Source organism: Neoarius graeffei, chromosome 8 (assembly GCF_027579695.1).
Source record: "Neoarius graeffei isolate fNeoGra1 chromosome 8, fNeoGra1.pri, whole genome shotgun sequence".
Taxonomy (NCBI): domain Eukaryota; kingdom Metazoa; phylum Chordata; class Actinopteri; order Siluriformes; family Ariidae; genus Neoarius; species Neoarius graeffei.
Window position 1 is genome coordinate 68,774,608 of NC_083576.1, and position 22,760 is coordinate 68,797,367.

The window sequence follows — 22,760 nt, forward strand, 5'->3', positions numbered from 1 at the left end:
CATTCACGCTGAATTATGACAACATGCAGTGCACATGGAGTACCCATTACAGTGCACTCATAACAGTCAAAAAGTTACGTGAAACACTAGATACTTCTCACCCTCAGTGCTCACTGACTTGACTACGAAGTAGAAGGGGAGGGACCACCAACCTATTTTCAGCCAGTTGGAGGAGGGCACATGGTCGACGCTAATCCCCGTCGTGTGAAACGGGGTATGCACAAAGCAAGGAAAATTTAAAAACGTAAAAATTCATTTTACTTTACAGCCATTTAGCAGACGCTCTTATCCAGAGCAACCTACAACATACCCCCCAGGTTGCTCTGGGTAAGGTGCCTTGCTCAAGGGCACTTCAGGCATTCCTGCTGGTCCAGGGAATTGAACTGGCAACCTTTTTGTCCCAGAGCTGCTTCTCTAACCTTTACAGCTTCCCCATTTCTAAGAGATGGACAACATAAGCTGGCAGATATTTGAAGAAGCCATGGCCTAACGGTTAGAGAAGCAGCTTTGAGACCAAAAGGTCACCGGTTTGGTCCCCTGTGCCAGCAGGAATGGCTGAAGTGCCCTTGAGCAAGGTCCCTAACCCCCAACTGCTCCCTAGGCAGCACCGGGTATGTTGCACATTGCTCTGGATAAGAGTGTCTACTAAATGCCTGTAATGTAATATTTTGGCAGGTGATGTGATGATCATGGTCAAATGTTACAATAGTTGCTTCCGATAGTCATCGGGACAACACTACCCTGTAGAAATTCACGCAAGTACAGTGTCTACAGTGTACTACATGGACGTGTACTAACTGAAGTATCCGGATTGAGATACAGCAATAATCTAAACCCATGTCAGCTCAATTCTATAGGTGGTGGTTTCATACCAAAACAGTTCTAGGGGCTTATTTGAGGAACTACCCCCTGGGGACCCCCCCAAGTACAACATGCCTTCATGGGCTCTTTTTACATTTGCACCACCAGTAAGAACACTGCAGTGATGGAAGGCGGTTTGTTAGCAGGACTTTAGCATGAAATCCTAAGGAAGGTTTGACCAAATCTTTTTATATTTTACTTTGATCAAAAACCACGTAGTATTTCCTCCATCACATACAGTGGTGCTTGAAAGTTTGTGAACCCTTTAGAATGTTCTATATTTCTGCATAAATATGACCTAAAACATCATCAGATTTTCACACAAGTCCTAAAAGTAGATAAAGAGAACCCAGTTAAATAAATGAGACAAAAATATTATACTTGGTCATTTATTTATTGAGGAAAATGATCCAATATTACATATCTGTGAGTGGCAAAAGTATGTGAACCTTTGCTTTCAGTATCTGATGTGATCCCCCTGTGCAGCAATAACTGCAACTAAACGTTTGCGGTAACTGTTGATCAGTCCTGCACACCGGCTTGGAGGAATTTTAGCCCGTTCCTCCATACAGAACAGCTTCAACTCTGGGATGTTGGTGGGTTTCCTCACATGAACTGCTCGCTTCAGGTCCTTCCACAACATTTCCATTGGATTAAGGTCAGGACTTTGACTTGGCCATTCCAAAACATTAACTTTATTCTTCTTTAACCATTCTTTGGTAGAATGACTTGTGTGCTTAGGGTCGTTGTCTTGCTGCATGACCCACCTTCTCTTGAGATTCAGTTCATGGACAGATGTCCTGACATTTTCCTTTAGAATTCGCTGGTATAATTCAGAATTCATTGTTCCATCAATGATGGCAAGCCGTCCTGGCCCAGATGCAGCAAAACAGGCCCAAACCATGACACTACCACCACCATGTTTCATAGAGAGGATAAGGTTCTTATACTGGAATGCAGTATTTTCCTTCCTCCAAACATAATGCTTCTCATTTAAACCAAAATTTCCATGTTGGTCTCATCTGTCCACAGAACATCTTTCCAATAGCCTTCTGACTTGTCCACATGACCTTTAGCAAACTGCAGACGAGCAGCAATGTTCTTTTTGGAGAGCAGTGGCTTTCTCCTTGCAACCCTGCCATGCACACCATTGTTGTTCAGTGTTCTCCTGATGGTGGACTCCTGAACATTAGCATTAGCCAATGGGAGAAAGGCCTTCAGTTGCTTAGAAGTTACCCTGGGGTCCTTTGTGACCTCACTGACTATTGCATGCCTTGCTCTTGGAGTGATCTTTGTTGGTCGACCACTCCTGGGGAGGGTAACAATGGTCTTGAATTTATTCTGTTTGTACACAATCTGTCTGACTGTGGATTGGTGGAGTCCAAACTCTTTAGAGATGGTTTTGTAAGCTTTTCCAGCCTAATGAGCATCAACAATAATTTTTCTGAGGTCCTCAGAAATCTCCTTTGTTCGTGCCATGATGCACTTCCACAAACATGTGTTGTGAAGATCAGACTTTGATAGATCCCTGTTCTTTAAATAAAACAGGGTGCCCACTCACACCTGATTGTCATCCCATTGATTGAAAACACCTGACTCTAATTTCACCTTCAAATTAACGGCTAATCCTAGAGGTTCACATACTTTTGCCACTCACAGATATGTAATATTGGATCATTTTCATCAATAAATAAATGAACAAGTACAATATTTTTGCCTCATTTGTTTAACTGGGTTCTCTTTATCTACTTTTAAGATTCGTGTGAAAATCTGATGATGTTTTAGGTCATATTTATGCAGAAATATAGAAAATTCTAAAGGGTTCACAAACTTTCAAGCACCACTGTATAAAGTACACTCAAAGCCTGGACTTCTCAGCCTGTCCATTTGTCTGTGCTCCCTCCCCCCATTTGTTTTAATGTGAGCGTTAAGAGGTGTTATTTACATGGCTAAAGGTTTTACACAGATTTTTTATTTTTAAAAATGGTGGTTGTTGATCTGTGGTTGGTAGAAGAGAGCAACTGGACTTGCTTGAAGATTCTTGAAAACGTTTCGCCTCTCATCCTAAAGGCTTCCCCAGTTCTGTCTGACTAATAGATAGTTTTCACTGACGTCACGGCATTCCGGGGAACGCCCCCCCCCAGCTGCCATCTTGGGGGTCAAACAAAACGGACCATCGCCACTACCGGCTACGTTATCTCGGACGAATTTATGAAGTTATATAGTCAGTTTTCTAAAATAAAGATCAATGTCGGCAAAATCAAGCAAACAGAAGTATATAGATACATTAGACGACATCTCACGACAACGGTATGCAGCCAAACTGGCCTTGATTGGGGGAATTGACCCCTACGAAGTGGACAAAGATGCATTTTCAAGTGACTATGCAGGGCTGCCAAAGCCTGAAACTGCCAAAGCCTGCTCCAAAGCCTGAAACTGCCTTCATCAAACTTTAAAGGCTGTCTGATATATACAACTTTATATATTCACAGCGCGCCTTTTGGCGGATGCCACCTGAATCGCGCAGATCCGATTTTTTTATTTTTGGGGGGGGGCGTTGGAGTGTCTGATTATAATTTCAAAGTAAATTCTGTATTAAAATTACTAAATAAGCAAATCCATTACAGTCCATGAAACAGGAAGTATAAGGATGAGAAAAAAAACAGCTTAAATTGGAAAGCTGCGCACATATGCGCAGTCCTGCACACCACTTGGGCTGCGTAAATGTGCGCAGCTTTCCGATTTAAACTGTTTTTTTTCTTCATCCTTATACTTCCTGTTTCATGGACTGTAACGGATTTGCTTATTTAGTAATTTTAATACAGAATTTACTTTGAAATTATAATCAGACACTCCAACGCCCCCCCTAAAATAAAAAAAAATCGGATCTGTGCGATTCAGGCGGCATCCGCCAAAAGGCGTGCTGTTTGCATCCCAAACACAAATCAAATCATACAGAATAGACCTAAAATGTTTTTCAAAAATGACCCTTGCGTGAGTGAAGTGACAAGTGTCAAATAGAAACGTGACAAACGAGCGATATTAAGTGTACATTACAATGTAATGTTAATGTAGCCCAGTTAGGCATTCTCCAGAGATTGTTCACATGAAGTTTTGGTTTCCAAAAACAAACTTCAACACAATTGATTGTTTATTTAAACAATTTACCACTTATAAAATGATCGGAGCAGACTTTGCTGTGTTTGGAAGGCTGATAATCCTTGCGGTTGATTCTCGCAAGCCATAGATTTCTCCTTTGTATGCGGAGTTTGTTTGCTCGCCTTCGTGCGCCCGTACAGTGGGAATTCCATAAAAGCTCCGCTTGACGTCATCATCTGACCCATTACGACAGCCGTGAATACAACAGGTGTGCACCATTGCTAGCTTTAAATAGCCTGCTTGGGTTCTTTTGAAGACTTTGTACTCGCGCGTTACAATGTGTGCTCAGTCACCCGTATGGTAAGCTTGACCCCCAAGATGGCCGCCACTAGGGAATCCCCGACTCGGTGACGTCATGTGCAAACTATCTATGGGGAGTATCAGATATTTATCCTCTCATGGATCATCATAGAATCCGAATCAGAATGCTGATGGCTGCATTGTAGGTGGCTGATTAAAGATGTCATAGACACCCACCTCTGTTCTATGATGGTCGTTCCAGGTTGACAAAAATGAACGATCCTCTCTGGCTAAGATGTCTGCCAGTTTTCTGGAAGTCCTCTCATACTCCCGCACCAGTTGAAGGGATCTCATCCCAAAGTGCATAGAAGTAGCAAGTCCAGTTGCTCTCTTCAACCAACCACAGATTGCTATGTACCTGGATGACTGAGATTCTTCACAGATACGTTTCTTTCTACGCACTTTGGGATGAGATCCCTTCGACTGGTGCGGGAGTATGAGAGGACTTCCAGAAAACTGGCAGACATCTTAAGTGGAGTTTACATTAGACCGTATCAGCGGATCATCAGATTAACGTTTTTAAAAACGATTAGTGTGCACACAGCAACGCCAATACACGATTCGCGTGCACACAGCAACGCCAATACACAGATACGCTAATCACATGACTAATTAGACGGCACGCAAGTTGAAATGTAATGTGTAAATTTCTCCTCAGCGGCTCGGCTCCGCAGGCATCCTGCGCTCCAAATCACTCCGCCCTGAACAGCGAGTGCCCTCTGGAGGGTGCGCACTCCCTGGCCCTGCGCAGCTCACAGAGCGCGCGAGTGAAGCGCACGAACAGTGATTCGGGACTGAGCCGCTGTGTGTGAGATCCCAGTGCATATCGGGCATGCGCAAGTCACTTACCACTTGCAAGTGGAAGGATGGCAAGCCTAAAGACAATCATAACTACACAATGGGCAGTATTTGCATCAGTATTTGCATCAGTATTTCTGCATGGAGTTTGCATGTTCTTTGCACCTGCATGGGCTTCCTCCAGGTGCTCTGGTTTCCCCCACAGTTCAAAAGACATGCAGGTTAGGCATATTAGACACACAAATTCACCCATAAAGATATTTTCTCTCAAACATTTTTTGCAGCGCATACTGCTCGCTCAGAGGGCAAATTCACATGGACGCAAGCGACCGTTCGAGGTGCACAAATGTGACGTTACGAAGCACTGTATTAAACTGGTTAACTAAGAAGTTTCAGATGTGCTTGGCTTTTTTTGTTTTTTACAAAAAGTAAAATACCTTGCATAGTTGTCCAGTATGGCTAATTTTGCATGACAACGGGTGTCTATAGTGATGTGCACATAATTGCCCTAGATGCACAAAAGATTGCCCGTGGTAATCATTGGCGCCCTGCCCTCTTAGAAAGCTAGCTGGAACACAGACGCACACTTCCAGAAAAGCACCTTTTTTTTTTCCACAATAGCACTGAGAAAATAATTCAGTTTTCCTCGACAAGTCTGATTCATCATGTAGTTTCATGTCCAAGAAGTGAATTAGTACATCTCCTCTCATTATAGCGCACTGATACCTTCACACGGAGTTGTACCATTTTTTTTTTTTTTTTTAGACAGGGCGGACGGACCAGGGCATTCGCCCGCCTGGCCGTGCCCGACGAGGAGCACTCTTGGCCGGCTTGGGAGGCAGACGGCAGCCCCTCCTGGAAGTGTGGTTTTACCATGGGCCTCATGCAGAAAAATGACAAAGTCCCAATTTTACCATTGGGCTCGAGTTGTACCATTTTTTTTTTTTTTTTTAAAGACAGGGCGGATGGACCAGGGCATTCGCCCGCCTGGCCGTGCCCGAAGAGGAGTGAAGGTATCAATGCGCTGTCAAAGCGTGCAGATGATGTTAGTACGCCTGTCATTATAGTGCGGACTTTCCATAGCATAGAAAATCGCTACGTTTCAATTTGTGTAACTGAACTTGTTTCATATCACTGGTCATATAAACCTATGTAAACAGGAAAAACGCGGAAGAGTTTGGTCGCATCTAACTACAGCCCCAAAAAATACCATTGGCCATGCTGAGCCTAGCTACATTGCTAACAGGAGTGACAGCGCGTCTGACTGACTGGGAGGTCGCGCAAAGCTCGGAGAGGTACGGAGCAGCTCGTCTCAATTCAGAGATCATTATATTTCATTATGGAAGTACAGTGGACTGTTCCTTTAACACGCAAATATTCTAATTTGCACTTCTGTTTTTTCTTAAAGCATGTTCTCTCCCCAATATCGCGCCACTTCCACTTGCATTCATTTCATTTGCCCAGCTTCTGTTTAAATGAAACATGAACATGAAACCGTTTTTGTCTCTGCTTTCTTTATGAGCTTGCAGGTGGAATTGTGTGCTACATTTCTTTATCAGTACAAAATGTCGTCATTTAGCAGCACCGTGAGTAAATGTCACATCAACAATGCTCTTATTGTTCCCAACGGTAGCATCTCCAGGCGATACACTAAAAACAAAAAAAAAAAGTTACTCATGTGGAAGTGCTTTACATAAAAAGGCATTTTCCAAAGTGCATTTACACTGAAGTGTGCGCGCGGCTGGTGCGGAGTCATGATTAGGGTCGTTATGGTATCACCGTTTCATGGTCCGTCACTCTGGATGAGTAGAGGTCACCTCACTGTTGACTTGTACACAGAGAAAAGAAAAAAAAATTCCTAGTTTGGTTAATTAAAACATACTGCTTTCGGTCTCCTTTTCTTTCATCTTATTAGTGACAACTTGATGCTGTCAAAGCAAGACGTTTTATGGATACACGTTCTCAAAAGTATATTTTTCAGACTGGACTGCATGGGGAGGTGGGATGTATTTAGTCTCATCCATCCATCGGTCATGTCAGCTTTTATTTAACAGATTGGGCATGTAACGGTCTGCAAAAATAACACCTTGTTTCACCTTCTATAAACTGACCAGTAGAAAATAACCTAATGTAAAATAAGTCCCATCCAAATTGACATCTTGGTAAAAAAAAAAATTCCATCAGGCAAGGGATTTCTGCACTAGTGTTTAAAGCATCAGAACAACTTGTTTTCAATCAAAAGGAAAACAAACTAGACTTTTTAAAAACAGAATAAAATAGACAAAATGTTCGAAAAGATTTTTAACAAGACTGCTCCGAGAGCACAATATCCCCCGCTGGCAACTATGCCGTAACTCTGGTAAAATGCGACTAAATTGAACAAAATTGCAATGTGTGTATTATGGCCCTTTTCCACTACCCTTTTTCAGCTCACTTCAGCCCGACACGGCTCGCGTTTCGACTACCAAAAACCAGCACGACTCAGCTCGCTTCAGCCCTGCTTAGCCCCTAAAACTCGTACGGCTTTGGAGTGGGGCTGAAGCGAGCCGAGTGAGGTTGGGGGCGTGAGCAGACACTCCCCTGTGCACTGATTGGTGAGGAGGAGTGTCCTCACATGCCCACACACGCCCCGCGAGCACGCTGGGATCTGTAAATACCGCAAACCCGGAAGGAGAAGAATTCCGAAAATTTCTGAAGCCTTATGCGCCTCGCCTCATCTATACGCTCTTGCCAGTATCTGTTGGCGTTGTCGGTGACAACAAGCCACAGAACCAAGACCAGCAACACTAACGACTTCATGTTTATTGTTTACTATCCGGGTCGTGAGACTACCGCTTAAAAGCTCACTGATGTCACTGTTTGCGCTGCTTAACGACATCACGTGACGTCCACCCACTTTCACTAACTCCACCCAGTGTGTCCACCCACTTCCAGCCAGCACGGTTCAGCGCGGTTGTAGTCGAAATGCAACTTCAACAGCCCCGCTCGGCTCGACTCAGCCCGACTCAGCACGGCACGGCTCAGCCGCGTTTGTAGTGGAAAAGCAGCAATAGTGACACATAGCAAAGAATCCGGTCAAGTTTCATGAAATTCCTCCAAAAATTGTGAGCGGAGTTGATTTCAGAAGGTGAGCACCCTTCCCAGGACAGACAAAAATCGCCATGACATAATCCACCTTCGGGCCTTTGGGCCAGCAGGGGATAAAAACCCAGAGAACCTCAGGAGACACTTCCAGGGGTTTAAAGGTTACGGACTTCCTTGCACAGGTGAACGCCACAAACATGTCATGGTCATGTGACCTACCAATGATGTGAATACCATCAATAAAAAGCTTATAATTTCCGCTTTCCAAAGAATTTTCTCTTATTAAAGGAGATACACAGAACCATGGCCTCGCTTTTTATTTATAAATGCCTTGAGATGTCAAGAATGGCACAGGAATAGTTTTAAGTGTTAACAATAAATCTAATATAGTAATTTTTAAGATTAAAGTGATTCATATAGGTAGCGGTCTGAGTGAATGACCTTGACGTCCGTAACGTCACAGCAGGAAGGCTATCGGTCTCGTCGCCATTTCCGCTATACTAAAACACAGAGCTGACTGCAACTCCGATCTTCCATTTTGAGCCAATTTATCGCCATGCCACGTAGATGTGTTACTGGCCGGTGCAGCAACACGACAGAAGGTGGATTTACGTTGCGTTCATGGCCCAAGAATGTTCAAACTGCAAAGATTTGGATGTGTTTTGCGAGAAATTCATGGGCACCTATGAAGTGGTCTCTCCTCTGCTCTGCACATTTTACTGAAGACTCATACGAAACCTCTGATCTGTTGACGAGCATTGGCTATAAGCCCGTATTGAAAGAGGGTGCAGTCCCAACAATTAAAGGAAAAGAAAACTACAAGAAAAGGAAAACAAGTTCAGTTGCACCAGTTCTCCCGGAATGTGAGCCAAGCAGTAATGGCGGAGTGCTCAGTATGGACAAAATGGAGAACGAGTGGAGCAGCCGTCTGATTTCTCCACGGGATATGCTTGCCTCAGCAGCAATACCTCTCGCCCTTATGTGGAAGAAGCGAATGAACAGAGAACTGAATGAACAACTGAAAGTCAGATTGTTTCAAAACAATCAGCCACAAGATCGGCCTTCAAGAAGCGAGAACACAGATGGGTAAGATGCGACTCATTTGGATACATCACAACACTTGTTTACCTGCATTTAGATTAATACATGTAACAAGTATAAGATTATTTAATTTGCTTCAGAATGCAATTGTCTCAGTTCATCTGATTATTTAATTAGCCTCATGTTTCATCAGTGAAAATGCATGCATGTTGCACAAGTCATAACCCCAATCCTGTTTTAACGAGAGTTACACGAGACTGTCAGTTCAATTCCATCCAATTCTCTAGACGGCTTTGTTCTCTGGCTTTACCATATTTCGTAAGGTGGGGGCCTACGTGGCCGACGTGTTACTATCGGATTCACCTTCCGATGGTTTGAACCGACACGGTTCTACGTGTATAGCAGTAGCATGTACACACACACTCCAATTTCAGGACCATCACAGTCAGATGTATTACTATCTGAGGAATCTCCGATAAACCCGAACAAAGAGGCCATTACAACCACTCTCGCCTGCAGAGTCTGGCTTTGGTCTATAGCTGTAAAAGGTCTCGGCCTTAAAACTGGTTGCCGCAGTGACGTCACGCACTCAGGGCTGGCTGGCTCAGTGGGGCAGCTCGAATGCCAACTTTGCGGGCGATTTTAGCTCAAAAATATCTTTAAATTCCCAATTATGCAGCATACAGGAGTCAAGGATTGAGATACTATCCACTCAGAAATGTATTTAAAAATAAAGGTTCTGCATATCTGCTTTAAGATCTGTTCAGTACTTTGGGAATAACAGCAGGTTGAAGTTGGTACAACAGAGTAAAAACTCTGCTTGCAGGACGTCAGGAAACTGCTGGTGCTTTTTAAGTTACGGGAAAGCGGTCAGGCTCTCTCTCTTCTGATCAGTTTCCGACTGGATTACTCGTGAATATCAAAATCAGATAACTTTTATAGGGATGTTCTCTCGCTCTCACTGTTTGATGACGTATTCAGCAAAAATTTCCATGTGTTCGTTTTGATGTTACGATTCACAGGAGACTTTGGAGTTTTCGTAGCTTTACCTACTTATTTTTTCAAATCAATCTGATTCATGTAAATAAAATAACCATTTTAGAATATAACTGTAGTTGGTTTGATGAAAAATATTGAGATCTTAGTGATCGGAATGATATTTTTTTAAAAACCGGAAGTCAGAAACACAAGTGTCAATTTCAATTCAATTAACTGGAATTGTTTATTGGATGTGGCTCTCAGTTGTTTTTTTTCCCCCCCAAGGTTAGCCTTGAAAGCTGTAAATAGTAATCGAAATACTCTCATATAAAACACTAGTAGGCCCTACTTAGAAATACAAAGGCTGACAGAATAATAATAATAAATTTATATAGCGCCTTTCAAAAAACCCAAGGATGCTTTACAATTATAGACAAGGAAAGAAAAAAATAAAAGTATAATAAAAAATAAAAAGTAAAAAGTCCACCAAGTAGGGGTCAGGATGTAATTCCCGTGGTGTAGCAACCACAGTCCCACCAAAAGGTGCACGAAAACAAGTCCCACATCTCCAGCACTGCCGCCGTGACGCCGTCAGCAACATCGCTCGAACACCAAGCCATGGATCCATACAGCGAGCAGAAAAGCTCCGCCACGCAGAGCGCTGGTGTGTCCCAAACCGCCTGCACAGCCGCCGCGACGCCACCGAGCAACATCGCTCGGAACATCACGCCAAGCGTTAAAGCACAGAGCACTGGACAACCACGATGTAAATTGAACAACAGGCTCACTGCAGTCCACAGCTCAGAGTGCAGGCATCACCCACAGCGAACCAAGGCCTGGAGGGAACTGACGCCCAAAACTGGGTCTGGAGCTACACCACAACCGGCGGACAAAAACACTCAAACAAACTACACAAACGCACAGGAAAGAAAAAAAATAGAAAAATAAAATAAGAGCTCCGGTGAGAAGCGGCAGCCAGAACGCGCACAACGTACTCTCAACCGGAAACGGAAAAGAAACAGAGCAGAAAGAGGGTATTAGAAATAATCTTCCTTTTTTTTTTTAGTGTACCAATTTAACGGTTTTACCCAAGTAGCATAATTAACACTAATTAAATACTAATTTTTCAAAATTTGTATTCAGTATACTACCATCTATGTGCCTGACAATTTCCATGTAAATATCTTGAAAAATACAAATGTTAAGAAAAAAAAAAAACTTTTGACCTCATTCGTTAATGAGGTCCATTCTGGATTATGTTGTCTGAATACATATTACGGCAGTTTTCTAAAAATTCAGCCATTTCTTCAGTCTTTGATTTGTAATATCTCAACAATGGATAAACATTTTAATTCTGTAAAAAGTATGTTGTTTAGCATTCAATTCTAAATTCAATGAGACCAGTTTGAAGCAATTTGGATTGAATTTTCACCTGATATGCCTACCATCGTATTCCAATTCTTACTATCGGGAGATGGAGGAGCAAAGACTGTCATGGGGGGATGGGGAGATGAATGAATGAATGTTTAACACAGAAACCTCAAGTAAAGGGGGGGGGGGGGGGGGGGGGGGGGGTTGCGCTGCAAACCACACACGAAAACATGTCCAGAACACCTGGGGGGGGGGGGGGGGGGGGGGGGGGCGCGACACACACTGCATGTACACTACCGTTCAAAAGTTTGGGGTCACTTTGAAATGTCCTTATTTTTGAAAGAAAAGCACTGTTCTTTTCAATGAAGATCACTTTAAACTAATCAGAAATCCACTCTATACATTGCTAATGTGGTAAATGACTATTCTAGCTGCAAATGTCTGGTTTTTGGTGCAATATCTCCATAGGTGTATAGAGGCCCATTTCCAGCAACTCTCACTCCAGTGTTCTAATGGTACAATGTGTTTGCTCATTGCCTCAGAAGGCTAATGGATGATTAGAAAACCCTTGTACAATCATGTTAGCACAGCTGAAAACAGTTGAGCTCTTTAGAGAAGCTATAAAACTGACCTTCCTTTGAGCAGATTGAGTTTCTGGAGCATCACATTTGTGGGGTCGATTAAATGCTCAAAATGGCCAGAAAAACGTCTTGACTATATTTTCTATTCATTTTACAACTTATGGTGGTAAATAAAAGTGTGACTTTTCATGGAAAACACAATTGTCTGGGTGACCCCAAACTTTTGAATGGTAGTGTAAGAGCAGCACTGGAGCTCATGAATACACACTGTGCACGTTCATGACCCGTGTCCCACATTACAAGCCCAAACTGACCATAGGGGAGCTCTCCCTGGCTCCTCGGCATCTGCATACTTATAGCCTGCATGAACATTTTCATATCGTGATAAATATCGTTATCAGGAAGATATTGCAATAGCGAAAATATTGAAATATAAATTTGAGGTTATATCATTGTCGTACTGGGAACCCTTGATTTTCAACTAGATCACCACACTGAAAATCTCAAACCCCTAGTCATGATGGACTGGGTGTGTGATCAACTCTGGGCAAAAACCTACATCAAGTCCATCAGAGATCATAATTAATAATAGAAATGTTTTTTTTAACCCTGTGTGTGTGAAGCTGTAATCCGCAGGCAGAGCTGTACTGTTCTAGCTTCAGGCTATAAAAGCAGGAGGATCTAAATTTCACACTTCATTTCATGAGGATGACGCCTCAGGGCAGGCAAAAACTGGAGGTGAAAATAAAAACCTCCTCACCTACATTTTTTATTTGCTTGCATTTTTTTTTTTATATCACTTTCCTTGTCAGACAAAAACTGCAAAAAAAAAATTCCCCACCTGAACAGTTCAGAGTGTAAAAGGAGATGCGCTAGTGAAAATAAAATGAGCTAACACACACACACACACTTCACTTTCTAATTGTGTTCCAAGCTGCCCTCTCTTCCGAGCCACTGCACACTGTCGCATGCTTTACCAAAGTGATACTTTTCTCATTGCGTGCAAGTGTGGCTTGTGCTGTTTAAAGCATGTTGAGGTTGCAGAAGCAGTGTTGTCCTCCTGTGCAGTAGACGCTGGTGTATCTCTGAGGGTAAAAGTCATATGGTTCTAGCTCACTACCCCTGCCTCTCGCCTCCCTGCCGCCGGTGCAGTGTATTAGTGTGGACAAAAACAGACAGTATTTAAAGGAGATACGCAAAATCTTTATTTTTAAATAAAAGGTGAGTGGAAAGTATCTCCATCCTTGACTCTTGTATGCTACATAAATGGGAATAAATACTATAAAATCAGTGAAAATGCATGCATGTACACGTATGTTAACACCTACTGTTTTAATGAGAGTTGACGCTCATTAAAACAGGATGGGTGTTATGACTTGTGCAACATATATGTACATGCATGCATTTTCACTGATAAAACGTAAAAGCCTAATTAAATAATCAGATGACCTGAGAATCCCATTCTGAAGCAAATTAAATAATCTTATACCGGTAACTTAAACACACAATACAAGTTACATGTATTCATCTAAATGCAGGTAAACGAGTGGTGTTGTTTTGTTTTATATCCAAATGAGTCGGAACTTACCCGTCTGTGTTCTCGCTTCTTGAAGGCCGATCTTGTGGCCGATTGTTTCGAAACAATCTGACTTTCGGTTGTTCATTCAGTTCTCCATTCATTCACTTAAGGGTGAGATACTGCTGCTGAGGCAAGCATATCCAGCGGAGAAATCAGACGGCTGCTCCACTCATTCTCCATTTTCTCCATACTGAGTACTCCGCCATTACCGCTCACCTCAGGCAATTACTAAAACCCGGGATGGGACGTCACCAGTTTTAGCAACAACTGCAGGGAGGTCACTGCCCGAGTGATGCGTCACATCCCCTTCCGTCCCGGGTTTTACCAACAACCCACGGCTCACACTCCGGGAGAACTAGTGCAACTGAACTTATTTTTTTTAAAAATCAATAAATAAAATAAATACTTTCCTTTTCTTGTAGTTTTATTTAATTATTGGTACTGCACCCTCTTTCAATACGGGCTTATAGCCAACGCTCCTCAACAGATCAGAGGTTTCGTACGAGTCTTCAGTAAAATGTGCAGAGCAGAGGAGAGACCACTTCATAGGTGCCCATGAACTTCTCGCAAAACACGTCCAAACCTTTGCAGTTTGAACATTCTTGGGCCATGAACGCAACGCAACGCAAATCCACCTTCTGTCATGTTGCTGCACCGGCCAGCAACACATGTACGTGGCATGGCGATAAATTAGCTCAAAATGGAGGACCGGAGTTGCAGTCAGCTCTGTGTTTTAGTATAGTGGAAATGGCGATGAGACCGATAGACTTCCTGCTGTGACGTTATGGACGTCAAGGTCATTCACTCAGACCACTACCTATATGAATCACTTTAATCATAAAAATTACTATATTAGATTTATTGTTAACACTTAAAACTATTCCTGTGCCATTCTTGACGCCTCAAGGCATTTATAAACGAAAGTGAGGCCATGGCTTTATGCATCTCTTTTAACCCTTTACTAAACTAAACAAGCTGTACATTCAGAGCAGTGAGAAAACTACAGGCGCAGGTCAATCCAAAATGGTAATTACAAATCAGGACACATCCTGTGCTCTTCCTGGAGGAAAGAAGTGTTTTTCTACATAAGCGACTCATTTTTAGCCGATGTCTTTTTACAGAAGACAAGAAGCTTGACATACCGAAGCCAGGAACACTTGTTAGAACGAAATCAGTGGAAGGAAATCCCTCGGCTCAGTCTTACCTCACACGGTTACTGCAGAACTTTGTAAACTGAGGCTGGTTAATGAAGATCAGTCGGGCATCCTCCTGGTCTGCTAACGAGGTCTTCTCTGACGCGTCCTCTGTCTTTTCATATCCTGAAAGAGTAGTGACAAAAATGCACGGCTTACATTACTGAGGTCAGACTCGTTCATGATCAAAAAAAGCATCCTGATGGTGCGCACACAAAGCACAGGAAATATTATGGGAAACGTTTTCACAAACATGGGGAGTTCCTTGCTTCTCTTTTTTTCTTTTTCACATGCTCACTTTGGAGCACGCGATTAACCGGACTAGCCTCTCATTGTTATGCGGCAAGTGGTGCGTTTCACATGTTCTGTGGGAACGGATGTTCTCTTCTACAGAATCACTCATGTAACAGGAAACAGACTGGCATTTCTGCCATGTGGGCAGAGTGAATGAGTGCAGGACACTGCAATTACCAAGGAGGAAACCCACATGGACATGAGATCATCATGCACAACTCCACACAGACTATAACCTGAGCACAGGATTGAGCCCGGGACCCTGGAGGTGTTGAGCTACCCACTGTGCCATATGTCTTGATTAAATTCACTTTTTCCTGTAGTAACTAAAGCAAATATGTTCGGATAGTGGGGTAACGAAACGCAAAGATTTTATCATTATTATTATCCATCCATTATCTCTAGCCGCTTACCCTGTGCAGTGTCTCAGGCAAGCTGGAGTCTATCCCAGCTGACTATGGGCGAGAGACGGGGTACACCCTGGACAAGTTGCCAGGTCATCGCAGGGATGAGACAGACACAAACAATTCACACTCACTGTCAATTTAGAGTCACCAGTTAACCTAACCTGCATGTCTTTGGACTGTGGGGGAAACCGGAGCACCCGGAGGAAACCCACGCGGACACGGGGAGAACATGCAAACTCCGCACAGAAAGGCCCTCGCCGGCCGCTAGGCTCGAACCCGGACCTTCTTGCTGTGAGGCGACAGTGCTAACCACTACACCACCGTGCCACCCATCATTATTAATTTATTGGCGCAATACTACATTTTCTTGTCACATACTGAAATGCTAAGTATCAGCCCATGTCCAGTGAAATTTTTTTTCCTTTAAGAAACTTTTTTTGAAGCACTTAAAAGCACCTTGTACAAAACTGCAGCTTTAATACAAACAACTTACCATAAATAAATAAATAAATAAATAAAAATAGAACAAACCCCCCCCCAAGTATAAAAAAAATAAAATAAAATCTAATTCAGATTTTATTGCTCTCGCCCTCTCAAATCATTTTTACGACTGCCCGGGGCATAAAAATAGAGTTTACATAAACCAGAATCTGTTTACAAGTAGAAAAGGAAAACTTTAAAATATAATAAAAAGATATAAAAGCCAAAAAGTATGGACTATATTTGGAATAACATGCAGTGTAATGCTGTGCAACATTAGGCTGAGGTAGTTGCTATGAAATCGCCAATATACATTTATAAATGTGGGGTGATAAATATTATTTATTAACAGGAATATAGGGGTGTGAGTGTTCAAACAAACCCAAGGTTAGTCCTAGGCGTTTTTCTGACTGAGGGCCCAAATGGCCTGTGGGAAGAAGCTCCTCCTCATTCTCTCTGGGTTGGCCTTCAGGGAGCAGAAACGCTTCCCTGACCAAGACACAAGAGGCTGTTTGGAAACCTGAGGTCCTTCACCATCTTCCTGGTCTTGGTCCAGCACTACGTGCTGTAGATGGACAGATTGCAGGCAAGGGAGCTCAGTGAGGATGAACACCACACCAATATAAATATTTACAGTTACAAAGAGACACAGGGCGGCACGGTGGTGTAGTGGTTAGCACTGTCGCCTCACAGCAAGAAGGTCCTGGGTTCGAGCCCCGGGGCCAGCGAGGGCCTTTCTGTGCGGAGTTTGCATGTTCTCCCCGTGTCCGCGTGGGTTTCCTCCAGGTGCTCCGGTTTCCCCCACAGTCCAAAGACATGCAGGTTAGGTTAACTGGTGACTCTAAATTGACCGTAGGTGTGAATGTGAGTGTGAATGGTTGTCTGTGTCTATGTGTCAGCCCTGTGATGACCTGGCGACTTGTCCAGGGTGTACCCCGCCTTTCGCCCGTAGTCAGCTGGGATAGGCTCCAGCTTGCCTGCGACCCTGTAGAACAGGATAAAGCGGCTACAGATAATGAGATGAGATGAGACAAAGAGACGCCCATTCCTAAACCCAATTCCGATCTCTTTCAGAATCAAAAATATCACACCAATATCCGGTCCACTTTTTTTTGGGCTGGTATCAGTCCGATACCGATCCTGGGTATCGGATCAGTGCCACTTTTAAGGCTAAAAAGCAGACATCTGTGAGTAAATAATTCGAGCCCTGATAAATAGCGTAAGAGTAAAATGACCAATGAACAAGAACCAAGCGCACAGAAGAAAGCGCACACACAAATGTGCTATATTTTTTCTTCAACTCTTTATCCAAGTTACACTGTACATCCAGTACATTCACACGTCCTACGAACTCAACAGCGCACGCCACGCACATGGTACATAACGTTTAGTCAGTAGGACATGAAAGTCTGTAAGCTGTTTCACTACAAAACACACAAACAGTGCGACTCACTGCAGTCTGAAATCAGTCATTTCACAGACTTCCATCCCTCAGTAAAAAAAAATGAACGCAGAGCCAACAGCATAATCCATTATAAGGCGGCAATACATCAAGCTGGAGTATCCGAGCCAGTAGCTGCACTGGCAAAACAAAGAGCGTGCAAGAAGTGAGAAATCTGAACTGATCATTCAGACACAAAGAACAGAAACCAGAGCGTGAAGGACGTAGTAGCTCATCTTGGCCTGCCATCAACAACAGAACTGAAATGTGACAGAGGAGCAACCTCCACGACAAATTGTTTACAAAAAAAAAAAAAAAAGGGACTAAAATTTTTGTTCCGCGAGGGAAGCTCAACCCAAAACATCAAATCTGAACTGAATTCGCATGATAAATGAAAGAGGAGATATGTTGTTTTCTTCTGACTAGAATTGTATTAAGTTGGCCTAATTAGTGTGCTTACTCGAGCACACAGCAGCCGAAGGCAAGCACACTATTGTTAGGGGCCAAGCAGCGGAGCTGCAGGCACCTCTAGTGTTTCTATGGTTTCTTATTATTATTATTATTATTATTATTTCAAGCATCTTTCTTCCGTATAGAGGATTTCGACGTGACGTCACAGGTGACGTGATGCCCCGGTGTCCGCCATTTTGAAGGTCAAGCTAGCTAATGTCAACAACACCATAGCTGGTATGTTACTGTAGCAATGTTTACGTTCAGTCATTTGGATGACTGTTAAAACCTTTCAGTCTCAAGTTTTTCCTTTACTGGATTTACTAGTTTACTGAGCTAGCGCGCTAGCACCCAGCCTGCCCGAGCGCGCTAGCTCAGTAAACTAGTAAATCCAGTAAAGGAAAAACTTGAGACTGAAAGGTTTTAACAGTCATCCAAATGACTGAACGTAAACATTGCTACAGTAACATACCAGCTATGGTGTTGTTGACATTAGCTAGTGCTAACAGCTAGCTGCTAGTAAACTGCTACAACACAGACACCGACCCTAATAATACAGTTCTTGGTCATTGCCTGGTAACAGCAAATTTATAACGGGCCATGTCTCAGACTAAGAAGTTATTTCAATGACATTTTATAACATTTTGTTTATCCTGAGGACCGAAAGTAAATGAAAATGTGAACAAACCTTAGCTGTAATAAGATGGCGACCACCGGCTCCAGGGACGACCCACTGATGTAGGCATGTTACCCAGCCTGGTTTTTAGCGACATAGGTATACAGATCATGTAGGCCTAAGTCAGGTAAAGACGAGGGCTTCGTGTACTTCCGTACGTCAGTGAACAATCCTGGTGGAAGCAGGTAAACGTCGTTCTCCAAGCCTGCTAACCTCAATTTTTGCAAATACCTCTCCCTCTGCTCGCCCTACATCGCTGGATAGTGAAGGTGTTTTCTGCATCTCGCTCCTTTTTCTTTTATGTTTTTTCCCTGGTATTTCCCACACGCCTGACCGCAGGTCAGGAAGATCACCTGCGCTGCAAAGCCAGAAAAAGATAGCCTGGTAACGTGTACGGATCACGTACACCAGCATCATTGATTTTCTGGCGATATCGCTTCTTACTCGCGTCATCTAGGCCGGATAAAATACTCGACAATGAGACTTCGTCATGATCAACAGTGTATCGCTACCGGTAGTCGCCATATTTGTGACCATCAAAATGGCGCCGGCTACTTGTTGACATGGCAACGGTCACATGGGTCGAAAACCTCTATAGGATGTCTATGGCAGCCTATAGAACCGTATGGTAAAAAGTTATGAAATTTAGCACACTGATTCTGGACAGTTTCATGATTCTTCTCAGTAAATTTCATGTTGCCATCTCAAACTCGCTAGTGCCACCAACTGGTCAAAGTTTGACATACATTTTTGCTCATAACTTTTGAACCGTACATCCGATTCTCAAAAACTTGGCATCCCTGGAATCCTTGGGCCAAGCCGATTCCAATGCACCCTATGACGTCATTTTCCGCCTGGGTAGATTTTCCGCCATTTTGGATTTTGTTAAAATTGAATAAAATGCTACTTCTACATTTTTTGACCGTTTTTCATGAAAATTGACATGGACCATCTTCAGACTATGGTGCATATAGGGTCTATTTTTTGGAGCGATTGATAAAACTGTCACTGCACAGCAGCCAATCAAATTTAGTGGCGAAGACGCCAAACAGGAAGTGAGCTCATATCCTCAGCAGCCCTTTGACAAATCTCAACCAAACTTAACGACATAAAGCCACACCCCTCCAGAAGGGTCCACACCAAATTTGGTGCAAATTGACCAATAGGGGGTGCTATAATTTGTAAAAATGTGTTTTGGCTCATCTCTGTGTTTTGGTTAGAAACAAAATTCCAATGCCTGATCACACTGTTGGATGCCCCACTGAAGGTCATTTAAAAATTTCAAGGTCAGCACAAGTATTCGGCTGCCATATTGGATTATACCAAAAATGGCAAATATTTTCCACTGGCCACATATGCAAGTCAATCTTCATGAAACTTGGCATACATTGTCTCCAGACCGTGCCTGACACACTTGATGTGATTTTGTTGTCTGTCAAAGCAGTCAGCCATCGGGGGCGTCGTGGCTCGGGTGGTTAGGGCGCCGTGCCATGAATGCGGGCGGCCCGGGTTCGGTTCCGGCCCGGGGTCGTTTCCCGATCCCTTCCCGTCTCTCTCTCCCGCTCATTTCCTGTCTCTACGCTGTCCTGTCCAATAAAGGTGCAAAAAGCCCAAAAAAATATCTTTAAAAAAAAAAAAAAAAAAAAGCAGTCAGCCATCACAGCCAATCAAATTTAGCGGCAAAGACGCCAAACAGGAAGCGAGTTCATATCTCGGCTACACTTTAATGTATCGTAACCAAACTTATTCAAATGTCTAACCCCTTCTCAATTGCACCCTTAAAAAAAAAAAAAAAAAAAAAAAAAAAAAAAGGTGCAAATCGGCATTTTGAATTTTGTTAAAATCAATGAAATTCTATGGCAACCCATAGAACCGTCTGACGAGAGGTTGTGAAATTTAGCACACTGATTCTAGGCTGCCTCAAGGTTCTTGTCAGCAAATTTCAACTCACCACCTCAAACTCTCTAGCGCCACCAAACAGGTCAAAGTTGGAAGTACATTTCTGCTTGTTACTTTTGAACCGTACGTCTGATCGTCAAAATCTTAGTATGGCTGGAATCCTTCGGTCAAAACGAATCCAACGCGCCCTATGGCATCATATTCTGCTTGGCCCCCACATTGCTGCTTGCAGCTATATTTCTTCTTAAGTTTACTTATTCCGCCTTATTCCAACACGTTTTTTGGATCCACTACTCCTCCTAGGGCGTTCGAGATAGAGACACCGTTCCAACTCTGAGACATCTGGCCCAAAGTGGTCTAGTGTGCTTGTATACAGCTTTTGGATCAACGTGCTCGTTCTCTTGTTCTTGTCGTTTTTCTTTTGGGTTGTTTTCCCCCCGTAGAGAATGAATAGGGCTCATGAATCGAATCGTCCTACTCGGACACGCTCCATCGCAGATGCACCAAACCTCATGTGATACTTCAGGCCAACTCCCCTGACACATACATGCAATCGGTTCTGACCCAAACTCATTTTTCCTCTTTTTGCTCATCCCTTTTTCCTCCATAGGCTTGCATTGATTTTTGGCCCCATTGAAAATGAATGGTGTTTCAGGAGAAAAACTTTCACTCTCCATCAATTTTTTAACCAAGTGACCAAACTTCAAGAAACTTCACTTGATGCCTCAGGCCAAGTCCCCGCACAGATCCATCCCCTCATCTGAGACCTGCACTCGTCTTTTCCTTGGTTTTCATGCATCTCTTTTTACCTCCATAGGCTTCCATTGATTTTTGGCCCCATTCAAATGAATGGAGTTTTGCTCAGTAACACTTCACCACACATCCACCAAACTTCATACGGCACCTCAGGCCAAATCACCCATCACACACACGATATCGGTTCTGACCCGCACTCGTCTTTGTCTTGCCTTTCATCCGTCCATTTTTTCTCCATTTTGCCACTAATCAGTGGAAGCTTGACTGAGTCATTCCTCCCTTCCCCCATAGGTGATGATGCATTTGGCAAGGATCTGCTCATTTGAGACTTTGACAGCAAATCAACTTCAACTCAATGGCCACTTTATTAGGAATACTTACACGCACACACGATATCAATTAGCATATAAGCATTCACATGTTACCATGCTAGCTGTTAGCACATTACCCATTACAATATCATGCCTGCTGTTAGCTCGCGAGTTGTTAGCACGTTCACCATTAGCATGTTATCATGAGAGCTGTTAACATGTTAGGATTAGTGTGGTAGCATGCAAAGTTTGCATGTTTGGTGTTAGCGAGTTCGCCTGAGCATGTTAGCATGCTAACTGTCTGCATGTTAACATGTCACCCTCCGCATGTTAGCATCCTAAAAGTTAACATACTAGCCATTAGCATGTTAGCCTGTTAACATAACTGTCAACATATTAGCCTTAAAGTGTTAACAAATAGCATGTTAAGCATTAGCATGTTAGAATGCTAGCTGTTAGCATGTTATCTATTAGCATGTTAGCATTAACATGTTAGAATGCTAGCTGTTAGCATGTTATCTATTAGCATGTTAGCATTAACATGTTAGTATGCTAGCTGTTAACATGCTATATATTAACACATTAACATGTTAGCATTAACATGCTAGTATGCTAACTGTTGGCATGCTAGCTTTTAGCATGATAGCTGTCCTGCTACAGCTCAGCAAGCACACTTTGCATTTTCTCTGCGGAAATGCAGTCTAGTTACTAATTTGTTAGCACAGAATTGACAATACAATGACCGAGTGTTGTGCAGAAGGTCTAGTTCTTTCAAGAAAGCAAAAGAAAGAAAGCACAACTTTATTCATCACACACTTGTGAAATTCCTCTCTGCATTTAACCCATCTGAAGCAGTGAATGAACACACACAGAGCAGTGGGCAGCCATGCTAACAGCGCCCAGGGAGCAGTTAGGAGTTAGGTGCCTCGCTCAAGGGCACCTCAGCACAAGGCCGTCCCATATTAACCTAACCGCATGTCTTTGGACTGTGGGAGAAACCAGAGCACCCGGAGGAAACCCACGCAGACATGGGGAGAACATGCAAACTCCACACAGAAAAGCCCTCGCCGGCCGCTGGGTTCGAACCCGGACCACCTTGCT

At 43.2% G+C, this 22,760-nt stretch overlaps 1 protein-coding gene across 2 annotated transcripts in view; it reads right to left on the reverse strand.

Annotated features, from left to right (window-relative positions):
• The window catches only part of atp8a1 (ATPase phospholipid transporting 8A1), a 318,944-nt gene that overhangs the window by 246,050 nt on the left and 50,134 nt on the right, over positions 1-22,760 (reverse strand). For both annotated transcript variants that reach the window (XM_060928098.1, XM_060928097.1), the window contains exon 2: positions 14,957-15,071. In XM_060928098.1, coding sequence (XP_060784081.1) covers positions 14,957-15,071 — 115 coding nt within the window. The remainder of the gene's footprint in view (positions 1-14,956; positions 15,072-22,760) is intronic.